Raw genomic sequence first — 27,694 nt, forward strand, 5'->3', positions numbered from 1 at the left:
ATGCGCTCATCAACAACGGGAGAGGAAGTGCAGGGGACCTCGAGACAATCGCTGCTCACGGCGTCTTCCGACCACCCAGCCCGGCCAGCCGGAGCAAATGCCGCTGCAGGCAGATCGATCGCCCCCAGGGAGAAAGGGAAGAGAGCTAAGCTTGGACCTAAGAGAGTGAGCGAGAGTGAGGCACCGTCAGCCCATCATAACAAACCCCAACTCATCAACCACTGGGAATAAGCCATGAGTTTGGCAATCGCAGTGGGATCTAAACCCAAGTTTGGCTGCAGGTTTTGTAGGTAGTAAGTTAGTTAACTGCACTTGGTAACATTTGCTGATTACGTTCGGGTAACGTTAGCAGGAAATGACGAAGTTTAATCCATTCCTCACACATTTGCTTTTGTGTTTTAGGTTTTTGAAAAGAAAAAGACGGCTGAAATACAGAAGGTCGCTCGTCTTAGAGCCTCGTGCACGCCGCTCAAACGTGTAGAGAAATGCGAAGCTTGACAGGTCTGCAGTTACAGTTACAGTTGCTGAGCTGTGGTTGGACGACTGCTGTTCGGAGGAGGGCTTGTGTACAGTGCAGCCATGATGGCATCAGGAGTCATGGAAGAAGACTCAACCTAACATTAACAACTTGTGGCCAGTCTGCAGTAATTCAAAGCAAACTGGAGTCGATGAATTCCCAGGACATGTCGTGACCTTTTGTCTTGTTCTGGATGAGTTATATTTGCAGAGTCGCACTCCGGCTCCTCTCCTTCAATGAATTTCAGTGATGCATCAATATGAATTGATCCATCATTGAGGTCAGACTGAAGATTAAGTTATCTTGTGCGGTGTAATGGGTAAACATGGACATTAGGACAGCCATGCTATAAATGCTGTTTTTAGAGAACGGATCCACCAAATCACATGATTTTCTAGTCTTCTACCTTTTTTAAAATGGATGCATTACTACGCTGCTCGGATTAATGGACTTGTAAATAGCCGTAGAAGAGAACATCGGCTTAAATACCTCAATTGTAACCGAAACATCGCCACACGACGTCTGAGAGACAGAGCTCCGTGCTCGCAGGCAGGCAGGAAGGCTGCAAACAGCCGAACAATACTGCAGGCGATATAACAAGGCCTTGGGTGCAGCACACACACACACAATGAGTCCTTTGTACTCTCTCTCCCTGGGTACTGTAGGGGTGCGGTATGCCTCGTCAACTATGCCAGCTAGCATGGGGCCAGCCCCCCTGAGCTGCCCAGGAGCTCTCTTGGGGTGTGCGTCTGTGAGAGAGGGAGTGTGTGGAGGAGACGCAGGGAAACTTCGAGAGCCCCCGTGCCCCTCTCTCCTTTCCTTATCCAATTTTTAACCACTGTGATGTGCGTGTCCCTGATTTCTGTGGGTAAAATGAACTGTGGTTGTAGAATTGACCGTGGACTTTAAAGATGAGATTAAAGTGATGGACCAAGTCCCGCAAATGGAAAAGTTAAGTCCTGATGCCAAGAACTCCACCGTTAAAGTGCTCAGCTTTATAATGCAGCAGACTCTGGTGGCTCTTGTATATCTGGAAAAAGAACCACAAATAGGGCTTCTGAGTATTTGTGTTGGTATCGGAAGAATAAAAACAAAAATCTAAGTTGTTGTTGAGCTAGCAGCACACCCATTGGTTAGTTGTTGCAGTGGTAAGTGCATCATTAAACATGCATACAAAAAGAATCTTTACAACCCAGTAATTTACTGAAGAAATGTCTTTTGGTTGACTGCTAACAGGCCACTCTCATGTATGCCAACACTGGTTACCCTGCATCCTATGTAGGGATATGTTGATGTTTCATTAGATTGCAAGAGAAAAGGTAATAAATTATGGATTTGTGGTTCTCGAACTGGTTTTTGGATGCTTACGAAAAAAAGTAAAGACTTTTTTTATCTACTATTGTTTGCAGTTGTTCCTGTGAGGGGAAAAAAAGATGGGGAAATAATAGAAAGTCAGTCATACACTTGGGTAAAATTACAGAACAATTCAGTGCGAGAACAAATGTTGAAAAATAAATTATTGATTAAACAGACAAGATTATTTATTGGAGATTAGAGTAAAAAAACAAATGCAGCTGCAGACTGATCTTGGACAGCGTCTTTTCCTAACAGAGCCAGATGATCACATGATGTATCCAGCCACCCCACTTCCCTCAGCTCCTCGGCGTCTGGGGCACTTTAGACCCCGTTACTATGGCAACCCTGTCGCTGTGCCTCATGGTGGGGTTTGGAAGTCGGACCTGTGTGTGTGTGTGTGTGTGTGTGTGTGGTGGTCGTGTGTGTGTTGTTGTGTGGTGTGTGTGTGTGGTGTGTGTGTGGTGGTGTGAGGGAGAGATCCTCCCAGTCACAGAGCAGTACTGGTACGGCCTTGTGCAGAAGACGGAAAACATCATTTCAAACTTGGAGGACTTCATGTTAAAGTATTTTATCTACTTACTCTCAATCTGCCAACTCCATAAAAACGAATCGCAGCTCACAACCAGGGCAAGCAAAAGAACAAAAACAACCCTCAACACGCAATTTACAGGGCCAGGTGGGAAAACATTTTTCTTTTAGTCTTCTTCGGACAACATCAGATACCTAGAAATGTGTTTGAGTTTGAGGTCCAGTGTGTAAACATTTATAGGAGCGATCTATTGGTGGAAATGGAAACATGTCAAATCAGAAATACAGGGAGCTTTTCGCCTTATTTTTGTACGCATGTTGACCGTAGTTTCCCCTACACACTTTAGCGAAGGTGAGACCACTGGTCCTTAGAAATAGTTATCCAAAAACACTTTGATATTTTCATTTTATTTTGATAATCGAATAATCTTATAATAATATGAATATTGCAATTCCTTGTGTATGTAATGAAACCAGATGGTTTTAATGCCTTTTATCTTCCCTGACTACAATATTCACACTGTAATAATATATCATATATTACTAGTATATAGTAATATACAGCTAGGTTTACACGAGGTGTGTTTCTTCATGACCCTTTAGGAGATGGATGTTAATACTCACGATTCTTAAATCCCTCTTTGTGTTTGTGTGTTTGCCCTGATCAGAAAAAAGGCCAAAGGTGAGAGCTCGTTTACCCATGATCATTGTACCCATGCTGGACATCGTGGGAGAAAGACTACTTCGGACTACCGCTTCAGGACTCAGCACAGAGTACCAGGTAATGAATTGGATGATGCACGTTATCTACACAATTTTTCCTGTATTATTAGATAGGATGGATAGAAATACTTATATTTATCCCCCGAAGGCGAAATTATATATATATATTTATATATATATTATTATATATATATATATTATATATATATATAATATTATTATGTTGAACAGTTTTAAAATAACAGATAAAATTGACTTAACAGCAATGTTGACGTTGCCTCCCTGTGTTTGTTGATACCAGTAATCGTAATTAATCACAATATGCAGTATATCAAACTATAATTTCAGTCCTCAATATTGTCATTTTACATTTCGGCAGTCTCCTCAGCTGCTGTTCACAGCCAGGCTTCAGATTTCAGTCCAAATCACCATTTCCCCATTGGAAGGAAGGCTTGAGGCAGCGACTTTTCCCTCCCAGTGAATGGGCTAAAGGGATTGGTTATGGGACTTTTGTCAGCTCTGGGAGTCAGGCTGTGCTCTGAGACAAACCGTTTTAAGTTATGGTCTGCCAGTGACCCTGTTCCTTCACAATGATACTCTGTGAAGGCCGTGGAAGGAGGGAGAGCTGGTGGGAGGAAAGATGTAAGTGAAGGGAGGGACACTGAGAAGAGGGCTGGAGGTAGAGAGTCAAACGGGTGAGAGAAAGCGAGGCAGTGGGGGGAGGCGGTGGTGCTGTAATGAGGAATGTGGGGGAGAGGAGACTAGAGAGTGCTGCGAGTTCCTCTGTTATCTCTCTCTAACTTACACATGCACACACACACAAACACACCACCGCCTCTCCGTGGCATTTTTCATGCCTCACAGAGCCTGAACTTCCAAGAAGAATTACAGCATAGAGCAGAACACTTACTTTAGTGTCTGAGTGTATTTCTACAAAGGACCTCCCAGCATTAAACTTTTCTTTAAACCAGCTACAAGGAACTTTCATCTTGTATTGAGTCTGGCGGCCCCTGTGGACAGAAGCGGTAGTGTTTCCGCTGCCTCGTTTCATTGATTTCGAGTGGAAACTGACAGAATCAGATCAGCGGCAGGCATTAACAATAACTATATAGAAATAGCCTTAAATATATTGTCACTGATGGTATTATAGAGGCATCAGTATTAAGTTGAGACGGTTTCATAATGTTTATAAATTGAATAAAGGCAGGAGAAAAAGACTATACTTGTAAGATCAAATGTTTCTTGCACGATTCTTTATAAACCTCATCTCTATGTTGATGAAGCCGCTGTGTTTTTTTAAAAATTGTTTTCACCTTTTTGTTTCAGCACTGGATTGACGTTACAAAAAGTATCAAAAAGCAAGTGAAAAGTAAGTATACAGAGGAACTCCCTCTACCCATTTCCCACTCCCCAAACATACATAATTACCTGATACATATAAAAATATCCTTTGACACAGTGCACAGTTTGTAATTCATTTTTTGTGAATAACAAAAAACTGTTATGTGTTTAAGTGAGTGGCTGTGAGGCATCTGGTCTCTAAGACAGTTTATTACATTCTCTCCCTGGTATTTTATTACATTGTATGACTGTTCAGTGTTATAACATTAACTGAGCTGTGATTTTGATCCGTCTTTTAGTTGGCCCACCATACTGCCTTCACATGAGAGTTAAGTTTTACTCCTCAGAACCAAACAACCTGCACGAGGAGCTCACCAGGTCAGTTAAGCCACAAACATTTGAACTTCTCCCAGTGTACTGGGGCTGGGTTTATTTAGTAAAGCTGTTATCTCTTCTTTTAAAATAGATTTGCTTTACAAGTGTGTTGTGTTGTCTGTGTATGAGAGAGAGGTCAAACATAAAAAAGAAGTGCAGTGCTGTTCATTTTCTTTACAAAATAATAAATTTGGCGTCCTTTATCTCACTCAGATAGACGACTTTTTAAAGAATTGGTGTTCAGTGCTGCCAGTTTGGCAAAGATTGTTGTTTCGGTATCATATTCCATGAAATCCATGAATTAATCACCATATTTAACTGTATTGTTTGTTTTCCTTTCAGATACCTGTTTGTATTACAGTTAAAGCAAGATATCCTCAGTGGCAAGTAAGTCATTTCCTGCATTTTAAGTTAAATTCTACTACCCTAACGAACAGATCTTTTATGATTTCATGGTACTCCAAATTAATGTTTAGTGAAAAAAAGCCAGACAGACAACGGGATAGTTGCCATAAAATTCTGGCGGTGGCTTATCAGTTAAATATTTTGTCTGACTTTCTAGTTTTTTATAGTAATTGTTAAGAGTACACATTCTGAGTGGTTATCCAGTCTGGTTCAGAGCAAGTGACAAAACCCTTAATAATAATAATCCATTTTATTTAAAAAGCGCTTTTTCTGAATACTCAAAGACACCTGTACAACTCATAATATAAGAAGTGAATAACAGAACATCAATCAGGTAAAACAATATAAAACAGTACATTAACTAGCACTGGCTCAAATTTCCCACTCATTGCTCATTGCCCAAGTCAACATTTTACTGACCCCTTTACAAGAGCTACTGCATTTGTTATATACATCAGTCCCGCTGTCTTGTCATTTCACACAGCTAACATTTATCACTTGACCAAGACAATATACTGTAGCGCCTTTCTTCATCAGTTGGTATCTCTGTTATTGTAAGAGGCTTACAGGATTACATGTTGGTGAACAGCATGGAGTTATTAACAGTTACTAAGTGGACTGAATATTCAACTAATAATAAAGTTTTTTTTTTTTACCACAAAGGAACATTTTTTGCATTGTTTGGCTGAATAATAATAGAAAGTGGTCCTCAGTGAAGGTTGTGGCAGCATTTTAGCCTCAGTGATTTAGCTGTGGCTGACTCTAACCATGTCTGTATTTTCAGGTTAGAGTGTCCATTTGAAACAGCGGTGGAGTTGGCTGCCTTCTCGTTACAGGGTAAGCACCCCAAGCAGATTCTCTCCAACTCCAGCTTTCTGTTGATTGGGATCACCTTTGTAACCCCTGCCATTGTTTGTGCAGTGTACTGTATGTGCACACTGCTTTGCGGAGTTGAGATGTGTATTGTGTTTACTGCACAGAGCCCTACAAGGCCTGTAAAATATATTGGAGCACTCTCGTACCAAGAACCCTGGTGATTTTTCAACCTGCAGTGACTAAGTCGCTATTGTAAGAGCCAGTTTCTGTTCATCCACATAGCTTAACTCGGTCACAACGCTCCCACACGCACAACAGACATTGCGCCTAGTCCCTGCGCTTACTTTGTAACTGGTGATAATAAGTTGAGCTGTGTCTCAACGAGGCGTTCACCAAACAGGTCCACATACTCACTCAAGCCCAGTGGCAGGACTGGACCCTTCTGTCATTGTTCCACTACAGTTTTCCTGGATCTTTTCGAACCAGTCTTTATGAATTACCATCTTCACAAAATGACGCTCCTGGCAACATTGTTGTCATAGACACTGAGGCACATAAACGCTTCTGCTACAATAATAAAAACTCTTTTTAGGACATTCGAATTCTTTAATGACATTTCTGCTTCCACTCTACCTCTTACCTCTGTTAACGTAGTAGTTTCCCAGTCTAATATGCTTCCAACAAGTGTTAGTTAAATGTCTGTGTAACAGCAGGAATATTATCTGCGGTTCCCTGCCAATATTTGCTTATCAAGCTCTCAGTTAGCAAGTTTAGAGTAGGACAACTTGGTGTCAGGGCAATTGATGTTTCCATAGCTACATACAGTACATTTAAAAGTCCTCTAGTAGAGCAGAAACTGATCGGGCTTTCTCTTTCTTTTAAACTACACATATTTACTGTTTTTTAATAGTTCAAAATAGAAGAGCAGTGTAGAGAGTGCCGCTTCAGAAGAACAAAGATTGAGTCATTAGAGACGTTTATGGAATGAGATTGCGTGCACAAACCCATGCAGACACACACACACACACAGTCACTGTGGGGTAAATGCCAGCTCATTAGTGCTCCATCCTCTTCGGAGGCCCCCTAATCCAGCACCCTTTCTGTCTTCTCTCTTTCCTTCTCCCGTTTTCCTTTTTTCAGAATTATACTGTTGGTCCACTGACATTTACTGGGATAGGGAGAGGATAAGATAATCTTTTCTCTCTTCTATATCCTGAGGCTTTGCTCACAGCTGGACAGGCTAAACAGTCCTAGTCCTACTTTCTCCTATCTACCCAAACACTGCAAAATGTAATGAGAACACAGACTTTTCAGTCTCTGTACTATTTCTCTACAGTACCAGAGATAAGTTCCTTTATTTCACCATTTAACACCCTAGTCTCATTTTTATCTCGTGAATACTTGTTTTTGTTTTTCCTGCCTCCTTTTTGTCTCCCTTTTTCACTGGATAAAATCTACGACCTCCTGTCCAGAGGGAGATCAGATACCCATCAGTCCCTGACCTAATGCTACAAATGTATTATGTGCTGTGACATGGAGGGAGGATTTGTTTGTTATTTTATCCATTAAGATTTCCTTCTACCACAGTGCCAGACACTCTGTCTGGGCTCCTCTTCCAGGGGTTGAATGTCAAGGTCTTTGAACACTAAAGTAGTATTTTAAGAATGTTTTAGTCTTTATTTGAATTGTACATTGAATTACCTGTTTTTTAGATTCACCTATGCAGTCCGTCTGTGCAGCGGTGAACTGATATATAGAATGTGTGTCTTTGTGTTTTCAGCTGAGCTAGGTGATTGTGACCCATTAGACCATAATGTGGACCTGGTGACAGAATTTCGCTTCGTCCCCAACCAGACAGAAGACGTGGAGTTAGCGATATTCAATGCATGGAAAGAGTGCAGGTAAGCATTTTATTATAAAGTGTAAGTGCACATATGGCAGTTAAACTGAACATATAGCAGATATCCTATGGAAATAAATGGATGTAGTCTATATGCTGTGTTGGCTTGTGCTGGGACACTTCATAAATACTCTTTTTTTTTATCTCACTATTTTCTTTTCATAATTTCAGCCTAGAGCTACAGTTACGTTTTTGATCATGCAAACATTTCTTTCTGTTCTGTTTTCTCCTTCTCTTCCTTCTCCTCCTCCCTTTTCCCTTGTCTATTTCAGAGGTCAGACACCAGCCCAAGCTGAAATTAATTACCTGAATAAAGCCAAGTGGCTAGAAATGTATGGGGTGGACATGCATATGGTCAAGGTAACTGACAAACGTTCTTTCTTTATATCATTTACTCTATAAACTGAATCTGAACTGTCTTTCATGAAAGACAGGAAGTGGAAGGAATGTGTATAAGAACATAAATCTGTGAAAGGGTCATAATGTCTCTTCGCTGTCTCTTATCTTTCTTTTTCTTTTTTCTTCCTGACTTTTTCTTTTGCCCTGCAGGCAAGAGATGGTAATGAGTACAGTCTGGGTTTGACACCCACGGGAGTTTTGGTGTTTGAAGGACAAACCAAGATCGGGCTCTTCTTCTGGTATGTTTGGTTCTACCCTAATTTACTGAGATATCTACTTAAATGCCTTATAGAAACACTTTCTGTGAGCGTTTCTTTGTATGCACTAAATGTACTCTGCATGTTTTTTATCTGTTATAGGCCCAAGATCACTTGCCTGGATTTCAAGAAAAGCAAACTGACGCTTGTGGTGGTGGAGGATGACGAACAGGTGAACGTGAGCAAACGCACTCAGATATTTGGATACAGTGAAATGTTGAAAATGCCGAAAATACAGTAAATCTCCCATAGAGGTCCTTCTTTATAATACTATACAAAGACCCAGTCCAAATGCTTTCAACATACTGTAGCAAATAATTATTATGAATGTACTCTACTTACTTACAGAGCACCTAACCATCTTATGGGCCTATCAAATACTCAGCAGGTTCTACTAAGTTTGTAACTTTGCAGAGGATAGCAGACACTATCAGGCTATACAGCTTTCAGTAAGGATAAAAAGTTCTCCTACCACTTTGTCAACTTCTCTGGTGTCCATCTGTAGGCTTAGTGTTTTCCAATTATGCAAACCTGTTGTGAAAATAGGACTAATTGTGTCTAAATATGCAGGTTTTGTTTGTTATTGGTGCACTAAGCTGTTCACATTGGCCATTCACAACCAGCATAAGCATGTGTGTCTGGGAAATTTAAAATATGTGATACTTAAAAATTGTTACAACTTCTAAGATGAGCTGTCCCCTTAACAAAAAAGGAAACAATTAAACAACTTTTGCACTTTAAAGATAGCTCTTAACTCTTTTACTACATGCCATAAACAGATTATAATGCTGCCAGGACAAAGACAAGGTTATTCACAAACTCAGGTAGACCATACAAGCCATTCCTTTAAAAATCACTTAAAAGAAATTGTACAAAGAACAAATGTTCCTCTTAATACCTTTGGTTAAAGTGGTGCCTGAGCACAAAAAGAGGTTGGTTTTAAATCAAAATGAAACAAGACTTAGTATTATACTACCCAGAGGCTAGTGTATATGAGGGAGAAGGAGAGTCTGTTTATGTCCGTGCTGGAGGTCTGTGAGTGAGGTTAATAAAGAAGCCCACCCCCTCTGGTATTTCTGGTATGCACCATTCTCCTACACACACAAACAGTTCTCCCCTCCCAACTCTGTCCTAAAGGGTCATATACTGTATGCTAGTCTTGTGGACACAGGAATTTACTGTACTGTATATACTCAATTGTTTATGAAGATGCTTGACACACACAACAGGAGCAACTCAAGATGAAAACAAAGGAGAGAGGGCGTGAGAGAAAGTGAGCAGTCACATCCCATTGTCAAACAGATTTTCTAAGAACAGGTGGTTGGTTGAAATGTGTCTCTCAGTTTGTGTGTGTGTGCTTCTGTCTCAATGTGTGGCTCTTAAATAGTCTGTCATTACTATTAGGTCTTTTTGGGAAGGCCCGTACCCCCGACAACCAAGAGGCCCCAACTGGATCCAAGTTTTGCGTTCTAGTTCAACTCAGTGGATGGATCTGACTTCAAATAACTTTTCTACAGATCTCAACTCTGTGGAACATTTTAATTAGACCTTAAAGGGCATGAGAGGACCTGGAATCTGAGTGATAGCATGAGCAACATATTGTCAACATTGTAGGTTAAGGAGTAAGGATGTCAAAAAAAACAACGTGTAACTGTGGCTCTGTGAAGTGAGAGACTGTCACTCCAACAGCAGTCTGACCTGGAGGCAGCCAGGCTTTTTCTTGCATTAGATCACAGATGCACACATTTTACATCGTCGTTGAATAAATCAGAGGATATGCATCAGCAGGCTGTCGGTGTTTCATGGATATGGTACTCAATATGGGTCTTGGTTTGTTTTTTCATTTGTGTAAAGGTTTATGGGGTTTTATTCAGCTTTGGATGTAGATTTAATTCCTTTAGTGCATATGTGGAATACAAGAGGTACATCTGAAAACCAGTGAAGGGAAATCAAGCAAAGAGCGGCAAAGAATCTGACTGTGACACTGGAATGGCTCCAGTGCAAGTTTTGCAACCGGCTGTGGTGCCAAGCAGGCTTTCATCTAGGCCGCAACGAGAAATCAGATTAATGAGGCAGCATCTGCACACACTATAGTGCAGCCATTCATTCTCCACATTTTAGTCTCATTCCACAAGCGAGAGCTAGCACACGAGCTTTGTCTTCTGAAAATGTGTTGGCTAGTGTTGATCATGTATAACAACAAACACTACGCCGTGGTTGCAGGTTTCATTCTGACTTGAGATGTCTACTTTGTAAAGTAAATTTTATATGTCACTGTACTGAGAACTTTCCCTCTAACTTTACACCACCCAGGGCAAAGAACAGGAGCACACTTTTGTCTTCAGGATGGATCACCCCAAGGCTTGTAAGCACCTCTGGAAGTGTGCTGTGGAACATCATGCTTTCTTTAGGCTGAGAGGGCCGGTTCAGAAGAACTCTGCGCGCCCCGGATTCATACGCATGGGATCACGCTTCAGATACAGGTAACAGATTGATGTACTGTCCGATCAAAGGGTTCAGGATGCCTTTTGAATAAGGCACTTTTTCTTCTAGGCAGACTGGCTTGGTACACAAGGGTTGCCATATCCTTTTGTACCAAATACGCAGGGCTTGAAGTTCTCTAGCAAATTTTAGATTCACAAAGTAAACTCTGCATGTAAAGCCCATTGTAACAGATTCTTTATTGGGAACAAGTTTAACCTGATAATGTTTGGCCCTGCGGCACAACATTTAATCAGGTTCAGTGCTGTACAAGTAACTAATGTCTATAAAATGTATTCAGTCCTGCATTGATTTGGTCCCAATGCTAGATTGTTCAATTTGACATTAAAGAGTCTCTTTCTGCTCTTTCTTTCTGACCACTCTAGACTCAAAAAGTCTGGATGGTAAACTGCTGCCGAGTCAAGTGCTACAAATCTAGAGGGCCATGCGTTTGTTTCTGACTGTGTGTTCGAACGTACCTACACTGATAATCCTAGTTCGACACACAGTATCATTCTCTGTACATACAAAAACCCCACGTGCGTACACATAGATACTTGCAGTGGTACAAGACAGGCATGCAGTGTCCAAATACCGCAGCAGCCAGCCAGTTCCCTTCTGTGTATGTTTAAACATTACCCAGTTGGATAAGCATTGGCTGTAATGTTGGTTTAACACAGAGGTGACCGGGTTTGTTGTTAATGGAAGGTTATCGCTTGGATGGATCCAGAGTTCAGCAGGGGTCATCGCTGTGCCTTTTTGTTTTTGGGACAATGAGATTGATCCAAGAATCATCAGAAAATTTAATTTTTTGTATTTTATGATACGACCTGCATTGGTTGACGTTACCATTACTTAAGAGTCTGGGAACAAACCGAAGCTCTTGCAAGTATAAAATAAATGTTTGTGTTTGTTTGTGTGACCAGTGGAAAGACAGAATATCAGACAACCAAGGCTAATAAAGCAAGGCGGTCAGCCTCCTTTGAGAGAAGGCCCAGTCGACGTTACTCCAGAAGAACCATGCAGAACAGAGGTGAGGACGACTCCTACACATCCTTTCTTTGAAGAGTCGGTATTTGTCTATATTTTAGAATCTGAATGTAACACTTACTGTCTGTTCTTTGTGTTTTTACAGGACAATACCATCCACAAGAGTGAGTACACTGATACTTAAACAATGTGATTGTGCCATTGCCTGATTATATAACTTTATCTATCCTTGTACAGCTTTACTTTTAGGGTGATGACATGCATATCATTGATCTGTGTGGAAATTATATCATTTTATTTACTGATTGTCGGAGCACCATTGTTGTGTAATCCTGTTTACATTGTCTCATTGTCTTATTTGTGATAAACAACAACAATGAACAGGCTTGCACTGGAAATTGCTTCGTTATATGTCATATATGTATCTACTATACAGTTATCAAGTACTGTTTTAAAGTGATGTGACTCACACACACACACTCTCCCTCTTAATTCATCTGTAAGCCTTGACTGTAATCTTGTTCCAGAGGTAGCCTTTTGTTTCCTGGATATGTGTGTGGGCTAAAGACATGATGTCACTAGTAGTTTTAAGCTGTCATGGGACCAGATGACTCAAAGCATTGTGATGATCAACACTCCTGTGACTTTTCATTACAACGGACTGGGCAGACCTTTACTACTGTGACAGTGCAGGTCCCCTTTGAGCAAGAAAACATATGCAGTATTAATGAGTAATAATAAGGATGGGATTTGCAGATAGGCTCATGGATGTCCTGGTAGACTTAAAATAAAAAGAGATTAATGGAAAGAGTATTGTCATAAATTCAGTCAAACAACGCTGAAAACCAGTTCGGTCATTTACAGCATGAATCCATGTACAGAATTAAGAATTCTTTTAAAAAGTCTCAATTTCTTTCTCCCCTCAGGGTTCTTTCATCAGGCAATGGAGTCAGCTCCAGCAAAGAGAACAAGGTGAGAAGCTTAACGGTTGTGTGTATTTTATCATTTCTCCCTCATTGTACAGGGAAACAAAACAGAGCAGTGCAACAGATTTACACCGGTTTTTGAAGTCAGAGATGAGACCCAAAGCATTAAGTAAGAATCAGACTGCAGGCCAGACACAGTTGGCTAACGTGAAACAGCTTAGTTTTGTCCAAGCATTGTAATATTCTATCTTACAATGATAAGTTGAATGATGGTAAAGATTTCAGTTGTGACATTTTCTTTCTTTTTTAACATTCTCAGTACCTTCCAATCACATCCTTTGTTCCCATCTCTATACCTCAACCATCCTCACTCTCAAACGAATATTTTTTCCTCTGTTTTTCCCCCTTCAGTTTTCTTCAAGTAGAGGCGCCTGGTCAGCCGTACCTGTGGTCAGCCCGGTAGCTGCTTCTGCCTGTGGACCGATGGAGATCGAGGCTCTACCCAGAAGTCCTGGAGGAGAAAAGAGGAGGTTGGTACCTGAGTAATTTCACATTTTTTTTGCCCGATTCAGAGTCAATTCATTTTAATGCCTGCCTATTTTATTTAAATAAATTTCTTTTTGTTGAAATACACTCCAGCCCCCTATAATCCTAGAGAGGATAAGCACAGAAGAAAATGAAGTTAAATGCCAATTCATTCTCCGTACTGTGTACCAGTGGCAGCTCAGTGCTCTCTGATAATGAGGAAAACAAGAGCAGGTTAGGAAAGGTTGGGGCGGGCCAACTGATCCCTGTTGGTTGCTCAAAGAAGTGGGTGGATAGCTAGGTGTGTTTTTCATGATCTAATGCCATGAGAGTGGCTTAACATGGCTTATCCACTGACCCTGGCTTGCTGTGACCACGAAAGGCAGGAACGGAAGGAAGGAAGGAGGCAGAGAGTGTTTTTGTGTGCATTTCCAAGTGCCTGCTCTGTTTTGCGAGTGTGCAAAGTCAGGAAAGATTATGATTCTGCCTTTTTTAATTTGATATACAGAAAATGTGCTAGTACTCAGTTAAGTTAAATACCACCCACATAACCTTTTTGTTATTTTTGTTTGCTATCTCATGGCTCATTGTTCCTGCTGCTACGCTGTATGAGCAGTGTATATAAATGTAGTGTCTGTTTTGTCTAGGATAAATCTGTTATTTGTGGATGCATTTCCATGTGTGGTGTGAAGCTTGAGAGTGTGAATGAACAAGCACATTTACATATGCTTACAAATATGTATGCACCCTCCTCTTATAAACCTGCAATGTCCCCCTATGTGTTCCAGTATTAACAAGTACTGAGGACAAATTGGTCTTGTCTGGAGGCAGGCCAGGTAGGTACGACAAACACTGAACCGTGCCATTGCTCTGGCTTTAACCAATCAATCGTTATGCAGTGGCGGGCTTTCTGATTTTGGCTTTGGAAAAGGGTTTTCTTGCGATGGAATTGTCTTGTGTGATTTGCTGTCTGTCCACTTCTGATCAGCATGAAATGCCAACCTAATCGTCACAGGAAATGACGTAATGACTTGGGGGTTTTTCAGCTTTGGATCTGTTCTGTTAAAGACTTTGTCGCATTCTAGTTTGTAGGTGTCTTTTACTTTCAGTCATCTAATGTCATGCTGTGCATCCTGGGAACCGCCTGCCCCTCTGTAAACCGTTAGTCACAAGATATAACAATATTTGAGTATGAGTAGAGGTTTGCTTGCCAGTCAGCTTATGGCAAACTTTCACATTGATGCAAAAGAAGGAAAATGTATTATGTTTAGCGCTGAGACAGTAAGAAAACATTACTTGCCAGTGTAAAGTAGATACTCTTACTTCCTGAGCAGAAATACTCTGGCTTATGGGGAACAAAGCTTATTCAGATTTACAGCTCAGGCTGATCCTTTTTCTGGTAAAGTAAATTTCTGGTCAGTTGTAATAAGAGGATTGCCTGTCATTTTCATTTCAGGAACCCTTTTTTCTAAATTTTTCTACACAACAGGATGCACAGACATGACCTTGGATAGGTCCAGAGCATAGACAGCGATGACCTATCACAGTAATTATGCTGTATCCTCTTCTTCCAGACTTTGTTGCCCGAAAGATAAACAGTAAATCCAAAAGGCTGAAAATACTAATTATTCAGATTTTATTTTTCTTCCGCAATGTCCTTTAAAACGCACCCTATTAATTTGGTGCTGTACAGCAAGGGCTCTCTGTATTTTTACTTCCCACTTTGTGTCAGTTGTAAGTGTGTTTAAGCAGGATTAAGTTTACTACCTACTGTTTTTGTTTTAATAACACCTACCAGGTACAGGCCCACATTGCTCTGTGGTAGTCCAATGTTCCTGGGGCAATGTTGTCGAGCCTTCAGAAACCTATCCAATTATAAGGGAAAAAAGTATTTTTACCAACACTGACACAAGTACTACAAGTTCTTGGGTATTTTATCAGCACAAGATATTACACTGAGATCACCTCTGAGTTGTTGTTTATGCTGTCACCCATGGAAACTGACTCAGTGGATATGAGGAGGATGCTTTCAAAGAGACATTGCTGTATCATTCATACTTTCTTAATCTCTGGTGCGCTTACCTTTTACCTCCCACGCCTTCCTCCCTTGCTTTTAGTACAACATCTCCGTTGATTTTGCATGGACGACTAAACCATAAGCTGTTTTCCTGATAACATGAGTAGTCACTCTCCTCTATCTGTCTGTCTATAATTCTCTAGCTTTACCATACACAAAGGAGAATAAATACTGTATATGCTTAAGCCTACTGCACTTACATATAAATGTATGATTTAAACCAAAATCAGTTCTTAGCACGCCTGTATAATGGCTTTTTGTATTGTTCCCTTGCTGTGTTAATCGGCCATATAGCTGTATTCTCTCTCCTTGTTTTAAGATGTCTAATACTGCTGTGTGTGCATCTGTTGCCTTCTCTCTAACCCTTTACTGTAAGCTACTTCACTACTCTGAACTTATCATAAGTGAGAGTAGATAACTCTTAGATCAGTGCCATTAGAATTAATTCATCACATATTATTGCCCATTGCTAACAATGGCAAATTTAAAAGGTCACTGGAAGTTCATCTGCTGTCAGTCTAGTCAAAGATCATCAAGTTAGTCACTGTTTTACAGTGGCAATGGGAAACTGTTTGCTACCTTGCCTCCTACGCTCCCAGTGGAGCTGTCATCATGAATAAAAGCTTCTGGCTCCAGGCCTCCAGCACTGAATATATAAACACAGATTTGACATAAGCCATCAGACCTCAGCCGCTGGAGGTCCAAAGCCAGGTCACTGATGCTCCAGAGACATCCAGTCCACTTCACTTAACTGAAGTGTTCATGTCACAATACTTGTCACTGCACACTTAAATGTACATGCACGCTAGTGTACAGTGTAGCAGAAGCAATGTACTATAAATTGCGTGGCTTATTCAGTATCCTCACAATGCCAGGCTTATCACGAACATGAACAACTTTATTTATCCAGTCCACTAAAATAACATTTTTGTTATTATAATCAGAAGGATTTCTTTTGTCTGACTAGTTTAAAATGAACTTTATTATGTCCTAAGACCAGATAAAATGCGGTTCTTGGTGCAACTGTAGAGAATCTTCATGGACCCGTGTTTCTCATACACTGCAAAGTCAGTCTGCATGTCAAACCATATGCAGTGAATTACAAAGAATTAAGCGCTTTCAGACTCATGTTATCAGCTGCCTCACATTCTCTTCTACTGCCTTCTACTCCTTCTTCTTTATACTGGTGTTAAACTAGCTGTTTCTTGGTGTTATCTTTCTCTCCCTCATTCATTTACTCACAATCTCCCTCTCCTCTGTGCTGCTTTCATTCAGTGCTTCCCTTCCTCTCCCCCTCTCGCTCACATTGTGTTAACCTACACTCTTTACATCCCCCACCTGTTTGTCGCCTTCCCCTCCTCCACCCTGTTCTCCCCAGGTCTCCTCTTCCCTCCATCCTTCCTGCTCATGTCTCATCAAAGCTCCCAAGGAGTTGGACACATCCAAGCAACTGACAGCGGCCTCAGCCTCTGTACTGACATGAATTGGACAGCACACAGATAAATGGGAATGGCTCAGCAGTGACTCACCCATGAGAAACGTCTGGTATTTGTGGTAGTGATTGCACCACATGGAAGGACACATTTAGTGTGAATGCAGAGATGCCTTATTAACTGAAACCTTCCTCAACACAAACCGCTCAAAGTATCAGATATTGAGTCTGGTAACACCCCTCACAGACCGACACCTCTCCATGCTTGCCATCACACTGCCGTCACACTTGATACTGCCCTTTTCTTTTCAGCGCGTCAGTCAATGCCTGCATTTCCCTCCATGTTTCCTTGACTCTCAGTCCAGTGACAATTCTGGACAATTCTCTTTCCTCTGTCGTTTTCTCCATTTTGTTACACTTTGTATGTCTCTCATTCTGTCTCTCCTTTCCCTTTTTCCTTCCTCTGTCCTTCACTCTTAACCTCATGGTGAAACTGCCTGGCTGGGACGAGATGGTATCAATGTGAGGCTTAGGAATTCAACTCCACTCTTGACTCTGCAAGGAAACAATAAGTCCCATAGTTCCTGGGGGTTTCAATAAGTCCACGTCTGCTCTCATTGTCATTCTCTCGAAAGTAGCTTTTGTTTTTTTTTAAATCATATTTCAAACATTGTTGCCTTATTAAGTTTGATTACATCAAATGATTTTTATATAAGAAGATATGATTTTCACTATGTTGTATTTAATCTGGCCTGCACATTTTATGGTTTTCTGTTTTTTTAAAAGGTAGTTGGATAAGTAGGTCAGTATCTTTCTCATCTGTAGAGATTTGTCCAAGAGGTTATTAGCCTAGCCTAGTACAAAGAAATAAAAGCAGGGGAGAGTTGTTTTCACTAATTTGTTTGGTGCATTCCAAACAAATCTAAATGTGTTAAGCATTTTAGAAATGCTGCATTGATGCATTTTTGTCTTTGGCTGGAAGTTAGCTGTTTGTCCTTACTTCCATGTTAAGCTGGCCTAACACATCCTGGACTCTATACCCAGAAATTAGATTGATACTGACCTCCTCATCCAACAAAGAAATCAAACAAGCATAATTCTATCAAAACATTTTAAACAGAATCAAAATAGAATGTAAATTCTTTGTGTTTTTAGTACAGTTTGTTTTGTGAACACAACTGCAGTGGTGTAGGCACAGTTGGAGGGTTATTATGAAATGACCCAACCATGAAGGAAAGGGTGGGTTCGGCTGATACATAGAGCGGTCTATAGATGTTGATATTCACTGAATACTTACCTACACCTCAGCTACACCACTGTTTCTTGCACAGCTCAACCAATGAAAATGAATTATTAATATTATTCTTAGTTAAATGTTTACAACATAACTGACCAAAGTATGTGTATATTTCTGAACTGTATGTTGAAAACCATTTCAGAGAATAAAGATAGGATTACTCCTGACACAGAAGACTATGTAGCTTTATGTAGCATCCTTTATGTGTGTTTCATCACACTACAGTGTATATACACTGATTTGGCTATTGGGCTCTCATTAGTGCAGAGAACAGAGAACATGTTGGTATTTTTATCTTCTTTTGACATCTCTCAAGTTGTACCGTAGCCGTTAAACAAAGAAATTAGATTTAAAAATGATAGACACAAGTTATTGGATTGGTAAAAAGTTGCTGTTCACTATGAAGCACAGAAACAAAGGAAATCTATACACAGTCTTACTTTTGGCTGCTACTTTAATGGTTTAAACATTGGGATAGTTGGAAAAGATCCATCACTAGAGATCTCCCAATGAAATCTCTTTAAAAAAAAAATCTATAAGAGACTACTTCTCCAAACCAATTGAACAGCACAGACTAAAGATGAGCAGCAACAGAGTACCTAATGACTCTTTAATGTTTGGTTGGCAAGAGACTGTACGTCTCCCCCCCTGTTTTATTGCCCACATGAGGTTTGGATACATCCTCATTGTTTCCTTCATGGATTGCTTAACATGTAGGTTTGTTTATGTACATTTGGTTTGTCGGACAAAGCATTGTTTTGTTCTTAACATCTTTGTGTGTGTTGTTCTGTAGCTCCTCTTCTCTTAAGGCAGTATGTAGTAATATGTACTTCTCGTGTTTCACTGTGTCTTCAGGCTACAGAAATATGAGGTAATTACTAGGCTGCTGGAAGAGCTTCTCTCCAAATCCATGTATCAAATTTGCTTCAGGTCGCTTCAAATTCAGAGGATATTACAGTTGGTTATTTCCTAGAAAAGTTATTGCTTTCTTTGAAGACTTATTTCCATGGGCTGATAATATTTATTTTTAGGGCTTCTGTCTTTGGACACGCACCTGCCATATTGTTCTGGTAGAAGTACAGTAACTGTCTTTGTACTTTCTGGTATTCCTGATATTCCTGAACAAACATTTCAAATACAGTGGATGTTTTAATATACTTGCAGACCCACTAGAGCAATTATGAATCTGTGAATATGTGATTTGCCAGAGACTTATTATGTTATTATTTCAGATATATGTAAATTTTTTTACATAAATATATTGTATTCAATATATTTGTGTAAACACAGTTTTCTTTAGTTGTTGTTTTTTTTATTCTAATTTTGTTGTTTATAAAATATCTTCTGATATATCATCATGGGCCAGGTTTGCACAGTCCTTTCATATCTAATGGATGCTGTAGGTAAGTTGTACAGCTGTATAATGCTGAATTATTTTATTGGTAAATTGGTTAAACACCTGCATTATCTCCGGTATTGTATCTCCTTGTGTTTATATTTAAACTTCATAATTTTAACCCCCCATCTTGAACTACAACTTCTTCTTTTCTGTCTCTAGTATGCCTATAGTTGCTGACTTGATGGAGACGTGCATTGATGATGTCCTCAGGGCTCCTGTCGTTCCCACACTGACAGCTACAGACGAGGCCGGACCAAGCAACGCCTATGCTACCCCCAGTGTCACCGGGGAAGATCCTCTCAGCCTCAGTGGTGAGGCTATAGAAAACCTAACAAACATACCACAAAGTGAATTCAGTGACAGCGAAAATTCTATAGGAAATGTTGTTGACAGACTGGCAATTTGGTTTTAGAAGCCTAATCTTTAGAATAAGCCAGTGTAATCCTATAAATATCCCTAGTATGTATGAAAATGTATTTGGCAGGATAATACAATATAGTGACGGTGTGTCAGACTGTGAGATGGTGGCGCCACCGACCACCCCTCAGCTCTCAGCTTCACATCTAATACAATTACACTGCCTCTGATCACATTTTTCTGGTATTTACAATTAACAATAGCCTCACTTACATTAAGTCAGTAAACCCACAGAGCTGATTATGCGGTTTGTGATGTTAAGGACAAGTAAACAATAGAGAACTTCTAGACACTGAAAAGGGGCACATAATGAATATCACTTGTAATTTTAAATGTGCATGTTTCATAGTGCATGCACTGAAAGATTACTTTGTAGTTGTGTGGGTGTGTGTTTAAGTTTAACACTGTCTGTCCAGAAACAGCAGCACGTCTGAAGCAGCTGGCGTTGGACAGCAGTCCTCTTCTTGCTGCTCCAAGAAATAACATCAATGTCAATATGGCCATGAACAATCAGGTGGGTGTTTATATAGTATTTCTGTACATTTCTAAAAAATAATGTAAGATGTAGAGTAGTAACACATGCAGTGTTTGATCAAATATCATCATAGTGTGCGGTCCAGTTCGTTCAGTAGTAATAACCATATGTTTCTCTAATTTTTTGTTTTGAATGTGTGTGTCCCATTTCACCCTGCTCCATCAGGAGGACGTGGTGAAACTCACAGAGAAGTGTGGTCTGAGCAGTACAGGCAGTAGTAGCCCAGTGGTCACTCCACTGCGCACCCCAGAGGATCTGAAGAGTAACATCCTGAAAGCTCAAGCTGAGGCTGCTGCCATCAAGGTGAGGAACAGAACGCACAAAACTGGACAAAAGGGGAGAAAAGGAAGTGGAAAGACATTACTCATTGAGATTAATGGATGCATTGTGTTGTTACATTGAATATGTAAAAGGATAAACATCCCATGATCATTGTAAGGATGAAATAGTTTTAACAAGAGCACTCTTAATGCTGGTTACTCTCACCTTTGATGCTTCCAAATTGGTTTAAGAAATTGAAATACAGCTATATCTTTATGTATATTAAATAATAGTGCATACTGTCTACTTCCTAATAGTGTGGGCTTCAGTGTTAACCATCACAGCTACAGAATATCAGTAAAGAAAAACATCCATGTTAATGTCATAGTTGTGATGTTATTCTGGATCAAGTGAGATTGAGATGCATGGCTGTATTAGTCCCTCAGCCCTCTGTCCATCTGTTTGTCTATTTATCCACTTATCTCGCTCTCGCTGTTCCTCTGTGTAGGGACCTTTGGAGGAACATGTGGTCATGGTTGGAGATAAAAACTGTAACTTGCAGGATGCTTCTACCAGGTACAGTATGGCATAATGTCATGGCAGTAAAATATATGTTTTAATTATAATGAATTATTCATTGTTAAACTGAACTTCTAAGTGTTAGAAATGATCAAGAAAATGTTTCTTCCAAGGTTTCCAAACATGAAAAATATTCATAGGTTTTTTTCAGCATCATACTGCATTTACAAAAATCTCTTTTCCTTTTTTAAACAGTCGGTACGGAGCACACATGGACAGGAGAAAAGCCATTGTCACTTGTGCTCCATTGTCTTGAAACTGGGTCTTTTCCCTCCTCCTCCATCTTCCTGAGTCATACCAACTGTCAACACATTGTCTCAGCCAATCGCAGCGCACCCTGCTGCTAGAGCTGATTAACTACTTGAATATTCATGAGGATTATTAGCATAGTTCACAACATTACATCACCTGCAGCTCATCTTTACAAGCCTCCACAGATTGACAAGCAAGTCGCTGTCAGAGGCAGTGGCTCAGGATGATAAGAGGAGAATACTGCTATATTCACAATATATATTATAAATGTTTTACCTTTTTCCCCATGTCTTCCTCCCTGACCCTATTCAACTCTTGATTTATAATGAATTTGTTTATTGTTATAAAGAGATTTCACTCTGTATTAGAATTGATTTGATCCCATTTTGTGAGTCAGTTTTTTTTATTTTCTCTGAATATTTCATGCATGAAATGTGCGTTATATGTAGACACACCAAATCATTGGCACAAAACAGAAATATGTACCATCTGTTTCCAGGTTAAAGGTGCGCACAGGGCGACTGGGCAGTAACTCGTCTCTGTCCGTTAGCAGTCGTGCTGACATCCAAGACTCCTGGGACCTGCTGAAGCCAGCGTCTCTGGTCTCATCAGCAGAGGCCAGGTCAGTCTGTGTACTAAATGCTTTTGTGTGCAGTTTGTATTTTCTGTGTACAATACTGCCCACTGTAATTTTCTCTACAGTACAAGGTAAATAGTGTATGTATTTATTATTCCCAGTGTGGCTGCTTAATGAGAACCGGAGAAACAGGTACAGATTAGCAGAGGAGGGATTCCTTCTTAGAAGATACACACATTATATCTGTTTTTTCTCTCTTTTATGGCTTATGAAGATACCTCCCCCTTATAAATATAAACCTACTTTATAAGAAATGATTAGGTTTATACTGACTGTAGATATTGATTAATCACTATACCTGCTATATAAGGATGCAGTGAATTGATTATAGTTTACTATGCCTATAACTTAATACACACCTATTGAGTATTCAGTTAACCTACTTAAGCTGTTAGGACCTTGAGAGTAGGACCGAAGAGGCTTTGAGCATTCAGATTTTTCTTCTTTCCTTCATAAAACAAGTATAATATACATTTCACAATCATCCATTGGAGACAAAGGTGTTGCTTGTTCTTTGTAGTCTCTGCTGACATCTGTTGGCATGTTTGAGCAATGTGTGTGTATCTGGGTGTGTTGAGTCACATGACTTGACTTCTGCCTGGATACTGCTGGTGTCCTTGCTCAATAAGTGTTTACAGGATGACACAAAACTACAGAGACACGCAGTGGCTTGACCAGACTGTTCACAAAGGCTGTTAAGACCCGGTTTATTGGTGCAGTAAATGCTCATACTATCCAGGCTGTTTTTGTTTCTCAGTAATCAATTAGTCAGTCACAAAACATCAAGAATAATTTTCAGCACCAGTTAATAACTGAACCCATTCATCTTGTAACTTTAATATTGTAAAAGTACCCTGGGGATTTGGACTGTTGGTCGTACAAAACAAGTAATTTAAAGTCTTGATGGGCTCTGATGATAAAGATGTCTTGGAGCATATGAATGAGAAAAATCTCCAGTAAATGTACCAAATAAATCTGTTTTTTTATATCGCTCTATCTCAAGGATGAGTGACTTAAAATACATTTCTGTTAATGTTTGTGTGAGGATTTTTCTGTCAAATGGATTCTTTGTCCTTTGCTCATTGTTCCTCTTGCTCTGCTCATCAGTGCCGAGAGGCTAACTGAAGATTCAAACCCCTCTGTTCCCAAGATGCCCTCTGAGTCTGCCAGCGAAGGCATGGCAACAAAGGTAATGATGATTTAAATGGTTAAATTACTTATTGTGGTGCATTTGCTACCATGGGAATAATAGCCTTGGATCATTTCACAGTTGTATAAAGTGTTAAATGTTGAAAGCAATGGGGAATTTGTATTGGTTTCTTTGTTTGTATGTCGTCGTAAAAAGATTGTGTCATTCTGCAGGTTAAAGCCGAGGAAGTTGACCTGCAAAACACCGCCCAACTATCTGACAACCTGATAGATTTCACAGATCCAATTCCTGTTGTAAGTGTCAGCTGACTGCATGTGGATCACCTCCTCCAACCAGTTGTAATTTATTCAATTCCTAAAAATGTTTTCATCTCAAGCCCAAAAAGACAGGTTTTATGGACAAGCTCAAGAACACTAGGAAGGAATTATTGGTCATTGCAGGCAGTAAACCACCGACCTTGACTAAAGACAAACTCACTCTGACCTCCCAACTAATTTGCAACAATACATCACATATTCACCTTCATTCAGAAACGTTAAACCCATCTGTAGCCCCAACAGAGTGTGAACATAGCTCCAACGCTACCAGGGAGTAGGAATTTAAATTAATGTTAGTGATGATACACCTTCACAACATTTATTAATATCTAGTGAGAGAAACTGAATTGAAAAATGAAACTCAATTCGGGACTTATATGTAATGTAAATCTGTGCTTTAGTAGTAGAGTTTGGAACTATACTGACAGTCACAAGTCTCCCTCTATGAAGAAGTAAACCTCTATCAGCAATCTGGGTTCACACATGAGTGAATGCCTGCCTAAAAGTTAGTATAGTCAATAGAGCGTGACAACATTTTTCTGATTGTCTTCCAGCTGCCACCAGTGCAGCAGCCCAAACCTGTCATCACACCGCGCTGGATCATTCCTACAACTGCTGTGAGTGATCAGTCTCTGGGTTTACCTGTCTAACTTCTCTCCTGTTCAGCTGTCTATCTGGCCTTTGTTTCTGCCCGTCTTTCCCCCCACCAGGTTCTTAAGAAATGTTTTAGAAGGTTTTGATGTGTATTTAATTATCTTCATTTGTGTCCGTTGTCTTGAAACTGGTGATAAAAGGCTTATTGCACTTGCGTAGTTGCTGTTCACTTTGGCTGATTTAGAAGCTCCGTAGAGTCTGACCTCCTTCCTTCTCCCCCATCCCCTTCTAATGCAGCCTCCTGGCGTCTTTACTAACGGCCTGCTCGACCTTGACCCCCCTGCTAAGGTCAGCCCTCTTCTCCCTGCCGATGGGGTTGCAGCTCTCACCCCAGCCCTCCCCCACCTCGCTCACACGTGTAACACCGTCTCCGCCAGGTAAAAATTCTTAAGAACCCGAAGCACTTGCAGGTTGTTTTTTTACAGCAAGCTTGGTAGTATACTGACCCCTGCTGGTGAAGCAGGAGAATGCCTCCGTTAGCTGAATGCAGAGTTTGAGGGTGAGCTGAATCACTTGTAATTCCTGCTTGGCCTTGCTACTTTGAGAAATCATGAGCTTCCTCTTGTTTACCTCAAACAGTGGCAGTCACTGCAGAAGTTGTTCATCCTGGAGGAGTCCATGGTAGACACAGCAGAGGTTGCAAAATAGCAGATTAAGTCTGTTGCAACAAGTTATCATTAAATCATCAAAGTTATCATATTGTAAACTACTCAAATGTGTCCCTAATTCCTCATGCACACAGAGAAAAATCATGTAAGTAGAGTTCAGAATGATAGCTATGCACCGCACGAAGTGATGTGAGTTTTTTCATATCAGTTTTATTTATGTATCCAGGAAAGGAACTGATTCTTTTTAAAGCAGTATATTTCAGGAACCATATGCTCATAACCTCTCAGTCAACATTAAAGTGCAAGTTTAATGCCTTTTCCTTTAAAAGCAGTCTCTCTCTGATGCAGTGATTTTGTGTCCCGCAGCACTGTGGGTCAGCAGCCAGCCTCGGACAATGGAGCCAAACCCAGAGGTCTCCTGACCACTGAGCTCTGATGGAGAAATGAGGAGCAGCCATCACAGCGTTTGTCTCCCAGACTGCTTTCCCCACCTCACCCCCTCACCCATCCACACACAAGCAAGCTGGGCCAGGTGTGCTGAACACTGAGGGCCAAGAGGAGAGTGGAACCAGGGAACTGGCAGCTTACAAGCACCACAAACACATTTAAACGAAGTACACAAGACAATAATAGGAGTATGATTACAGTATCACATGGCACAAAGACTAGTTGAAACCATTAAAACAAACACGTAGCACCAGTATTAACATTTTAGGAACACCTAACTTGTGAATCTCCTGTTTGACTTCACTGTCAGCGACCTGCCATTTGCTCCATCCATCCAGTCAACCAAACCTCGGTCTTTAATAACTACCACCAACTCCTTGTAGACGACAAGTGATATAAACTGTTGTTGTTCAGCTTCTTTGCTACAGGGGTCAAGTTGGGGCTGACACACTAAAATCTCATGAAACTGTAAGGTATGTTGCATAAACGCATCCACCACTGACTTTAAATGGTAGGTTGTCTCTTTTAGTGCTGCTTTCCCTCCCCCTTTTTTTTGAGTCATGCTGTTGTATCACAGGTAATTCACACCACTGGATCCCTGCTACTCTGAGCTTTTACTGTACACTCACTGATCACACAGCATGTGGAGCATCAAGTACACTGGATGAAGGACTGAAAAGAAAAATCTCTTTAAAAAAAAAAAAAAAAAGAAGAAAGACGCTGACTTAAGTTGATTCTAAGAGATAAAAGCACCTGGACTCTTAACATGAAACGTGACACTGTACTGTCCTTGTAGCACACTACAAACCTTTTTTTTTTTTTCTCTTAAACTCAATCGATACTACGTGTGAAACTCGACTGTTAGCAGCCACTGGATATGAAAACTTCACTGGATTATCTAGCAACAATGGACCTTGAAAGTATTTTTTGCGATGGATGACAATAGAGATGACCACCTTGGTTTTTAAACCGATGTTTTTATTATCCTGCTCTTATTTCCTTTTTTTTTTTTAATGTTTTAATTTGCCCTTCGCAGTACTTTTTGCATTCACACACATCGGTACCAGCATCATTAGAGGTTGAACATCACTAATGAAAGTTAGTTCTGTGTCTCGTCTTGGACGCTCTATGTTCTGCTCCTCTGTGAACTCTTGGCTTCGAGTTTTAATGTTTAGTCTAAAATGTGACCCTTTTAGTTTGTTTTCACTTAAAACCACTGCTTCCACCTGTGGCAAGTTTTGATTCACGTTAATCTTATCTTCTAAACTGGTGATATAAATGCGCCATGTGAGGTTAAAACCTTTAATTGAACTGTGATCCCTGGAGGTGAACGCCGTTTCTCAGTTTTTGGATTACCTAACTGGATGGTTCCTGGTATTACCACGTTGTAGCTACTGCCCTGCCTTATGGAAATGAATGTATTCGAATAGTCTCATCTGAGAATGCTGGAGATGCCACAGTATGAAAACAGAGTTTTATGACTTAAATTCACAATTGCTGATGTAGTTTATAACTGGAGGAAAACTTGTGAAGTATCTTAAAAGCTGATTTTATGTGAAATTGAGGCCTAATTCTAGTTATTAATGAAGTATATCAGGTTTTTTTATTTTTATTTCAGTACCCCATACATTGTAATCACAAAGTCTGGACCCTCTTTCAAGTTATATCTGTGTAGTGTTTTCATTATCTGTCTTGAACAAGGGAAGCTGACTGTTTTATAATGTCTTCTTAGCAGTGACGGTTATTTATGCTACTACTCATTGTAATTGTTCAAATATGACATGTTGTCCAAAAGTGTTGTAGCATACAGTTATAATGTATTGTCAGTATAATGGCATCAGCTGGCTGTAGATATGAAGTAGATTTATATATTTTTTTTGAAAATTATGTTGGCAGTATTGTCACTACATACCGAGAAGATTTCAGCATCGACGTGTTTTCTAATTACAGAAGAAGTAGGAAAACGTATTACTGATCAATCTGACTGGAGAAACACTGAGATTGTGATGTCTCAAATGCAATTTTATATAAACTTTTATTTTTTTTTTCTGGAAAATCTGATCATGATTCAGTAAAGCTTTGCTACAGTAGGA

At 40.1% G+C, this 27,694-nt stretch overlaps 1 protein-coding gene across 1 annotated transcript; it reads left to right on the forward strand.

Moving 5' to 3' along the window:
- On the forward strand, positions 1–27,694 carry epb41l5 (erythrocyte membrane protein band 4.1 like 5). Its single transcript, XM_035676849.1, has 25 exons — positions 1–175; positions 3,070–3,182; positions 4,451–4,493; positions 4,765–4,843; positions 5,183–5,227; positions 6,030–6,082; positions 7,842–7,962; positions 8,234–8,321; positions 8,511–8,599; positions 8,720–8,795; positions 10,931–11,100; positions 12,025–12,131; positions 12,234–12,252; positions 13,015–13,060; positions 13,426–13,544; positions 19,904–20,055; positions 20,584–20,675; positions 20,862–20,999; positions 21,466–21,533; positions 22,288–22,410; positions 23,533–23,614; positions 23,788–23,868; positions 24,447–24,509; positions 24,784–24,923; positions 25,521–27,694. Exons 1-25 carry the CDS (start codon positions 1–3, stop codon positions 25,588–25,590), a joined length of 2,352 nt encoding a protein of 783 aa, XP_035532742.1. The 3' UTR covers positions 25,591–27,694.

Source organism: Morone saxatilis, unplaced genomic scaffold (assembly GCF_004916995.1).
Source record: "Morone saxatilis isolate NCDOM2014 unplaced genomic scaffold, NCSU_SB_2.0 Contig5, whole genome shotgun sequence".
Taxonomy (NCBI): domain Eukaryota; kingdom Metazoa; phylum Chordata; class Actinopteri; family Moronidae; genus Morone; species Morone saxatilis.

Coding starts and splice junctions, on each gene's coding strand:
- epb41l5 (XM_035676849.1), top strand. CDS start 1: ATGCGCTCATCAACAACGGGAGAGGAAGTGCAGGGGACCTCGAGACAA. Junction 3,183..4,450: donor GACTCAGCACAGAGTACCAG/GTAATGAATTGG, acceptor TTTTTGTTTCAG/CACTGGATTGACGTTACAAA. Junction 5,228..6,029: donor CAAGATATCCTCAGTGGCAA/GTAAGTCATTTC, acceptor CTGTATTTTCAG/GTTAGAGTGTCCATTTGAAA.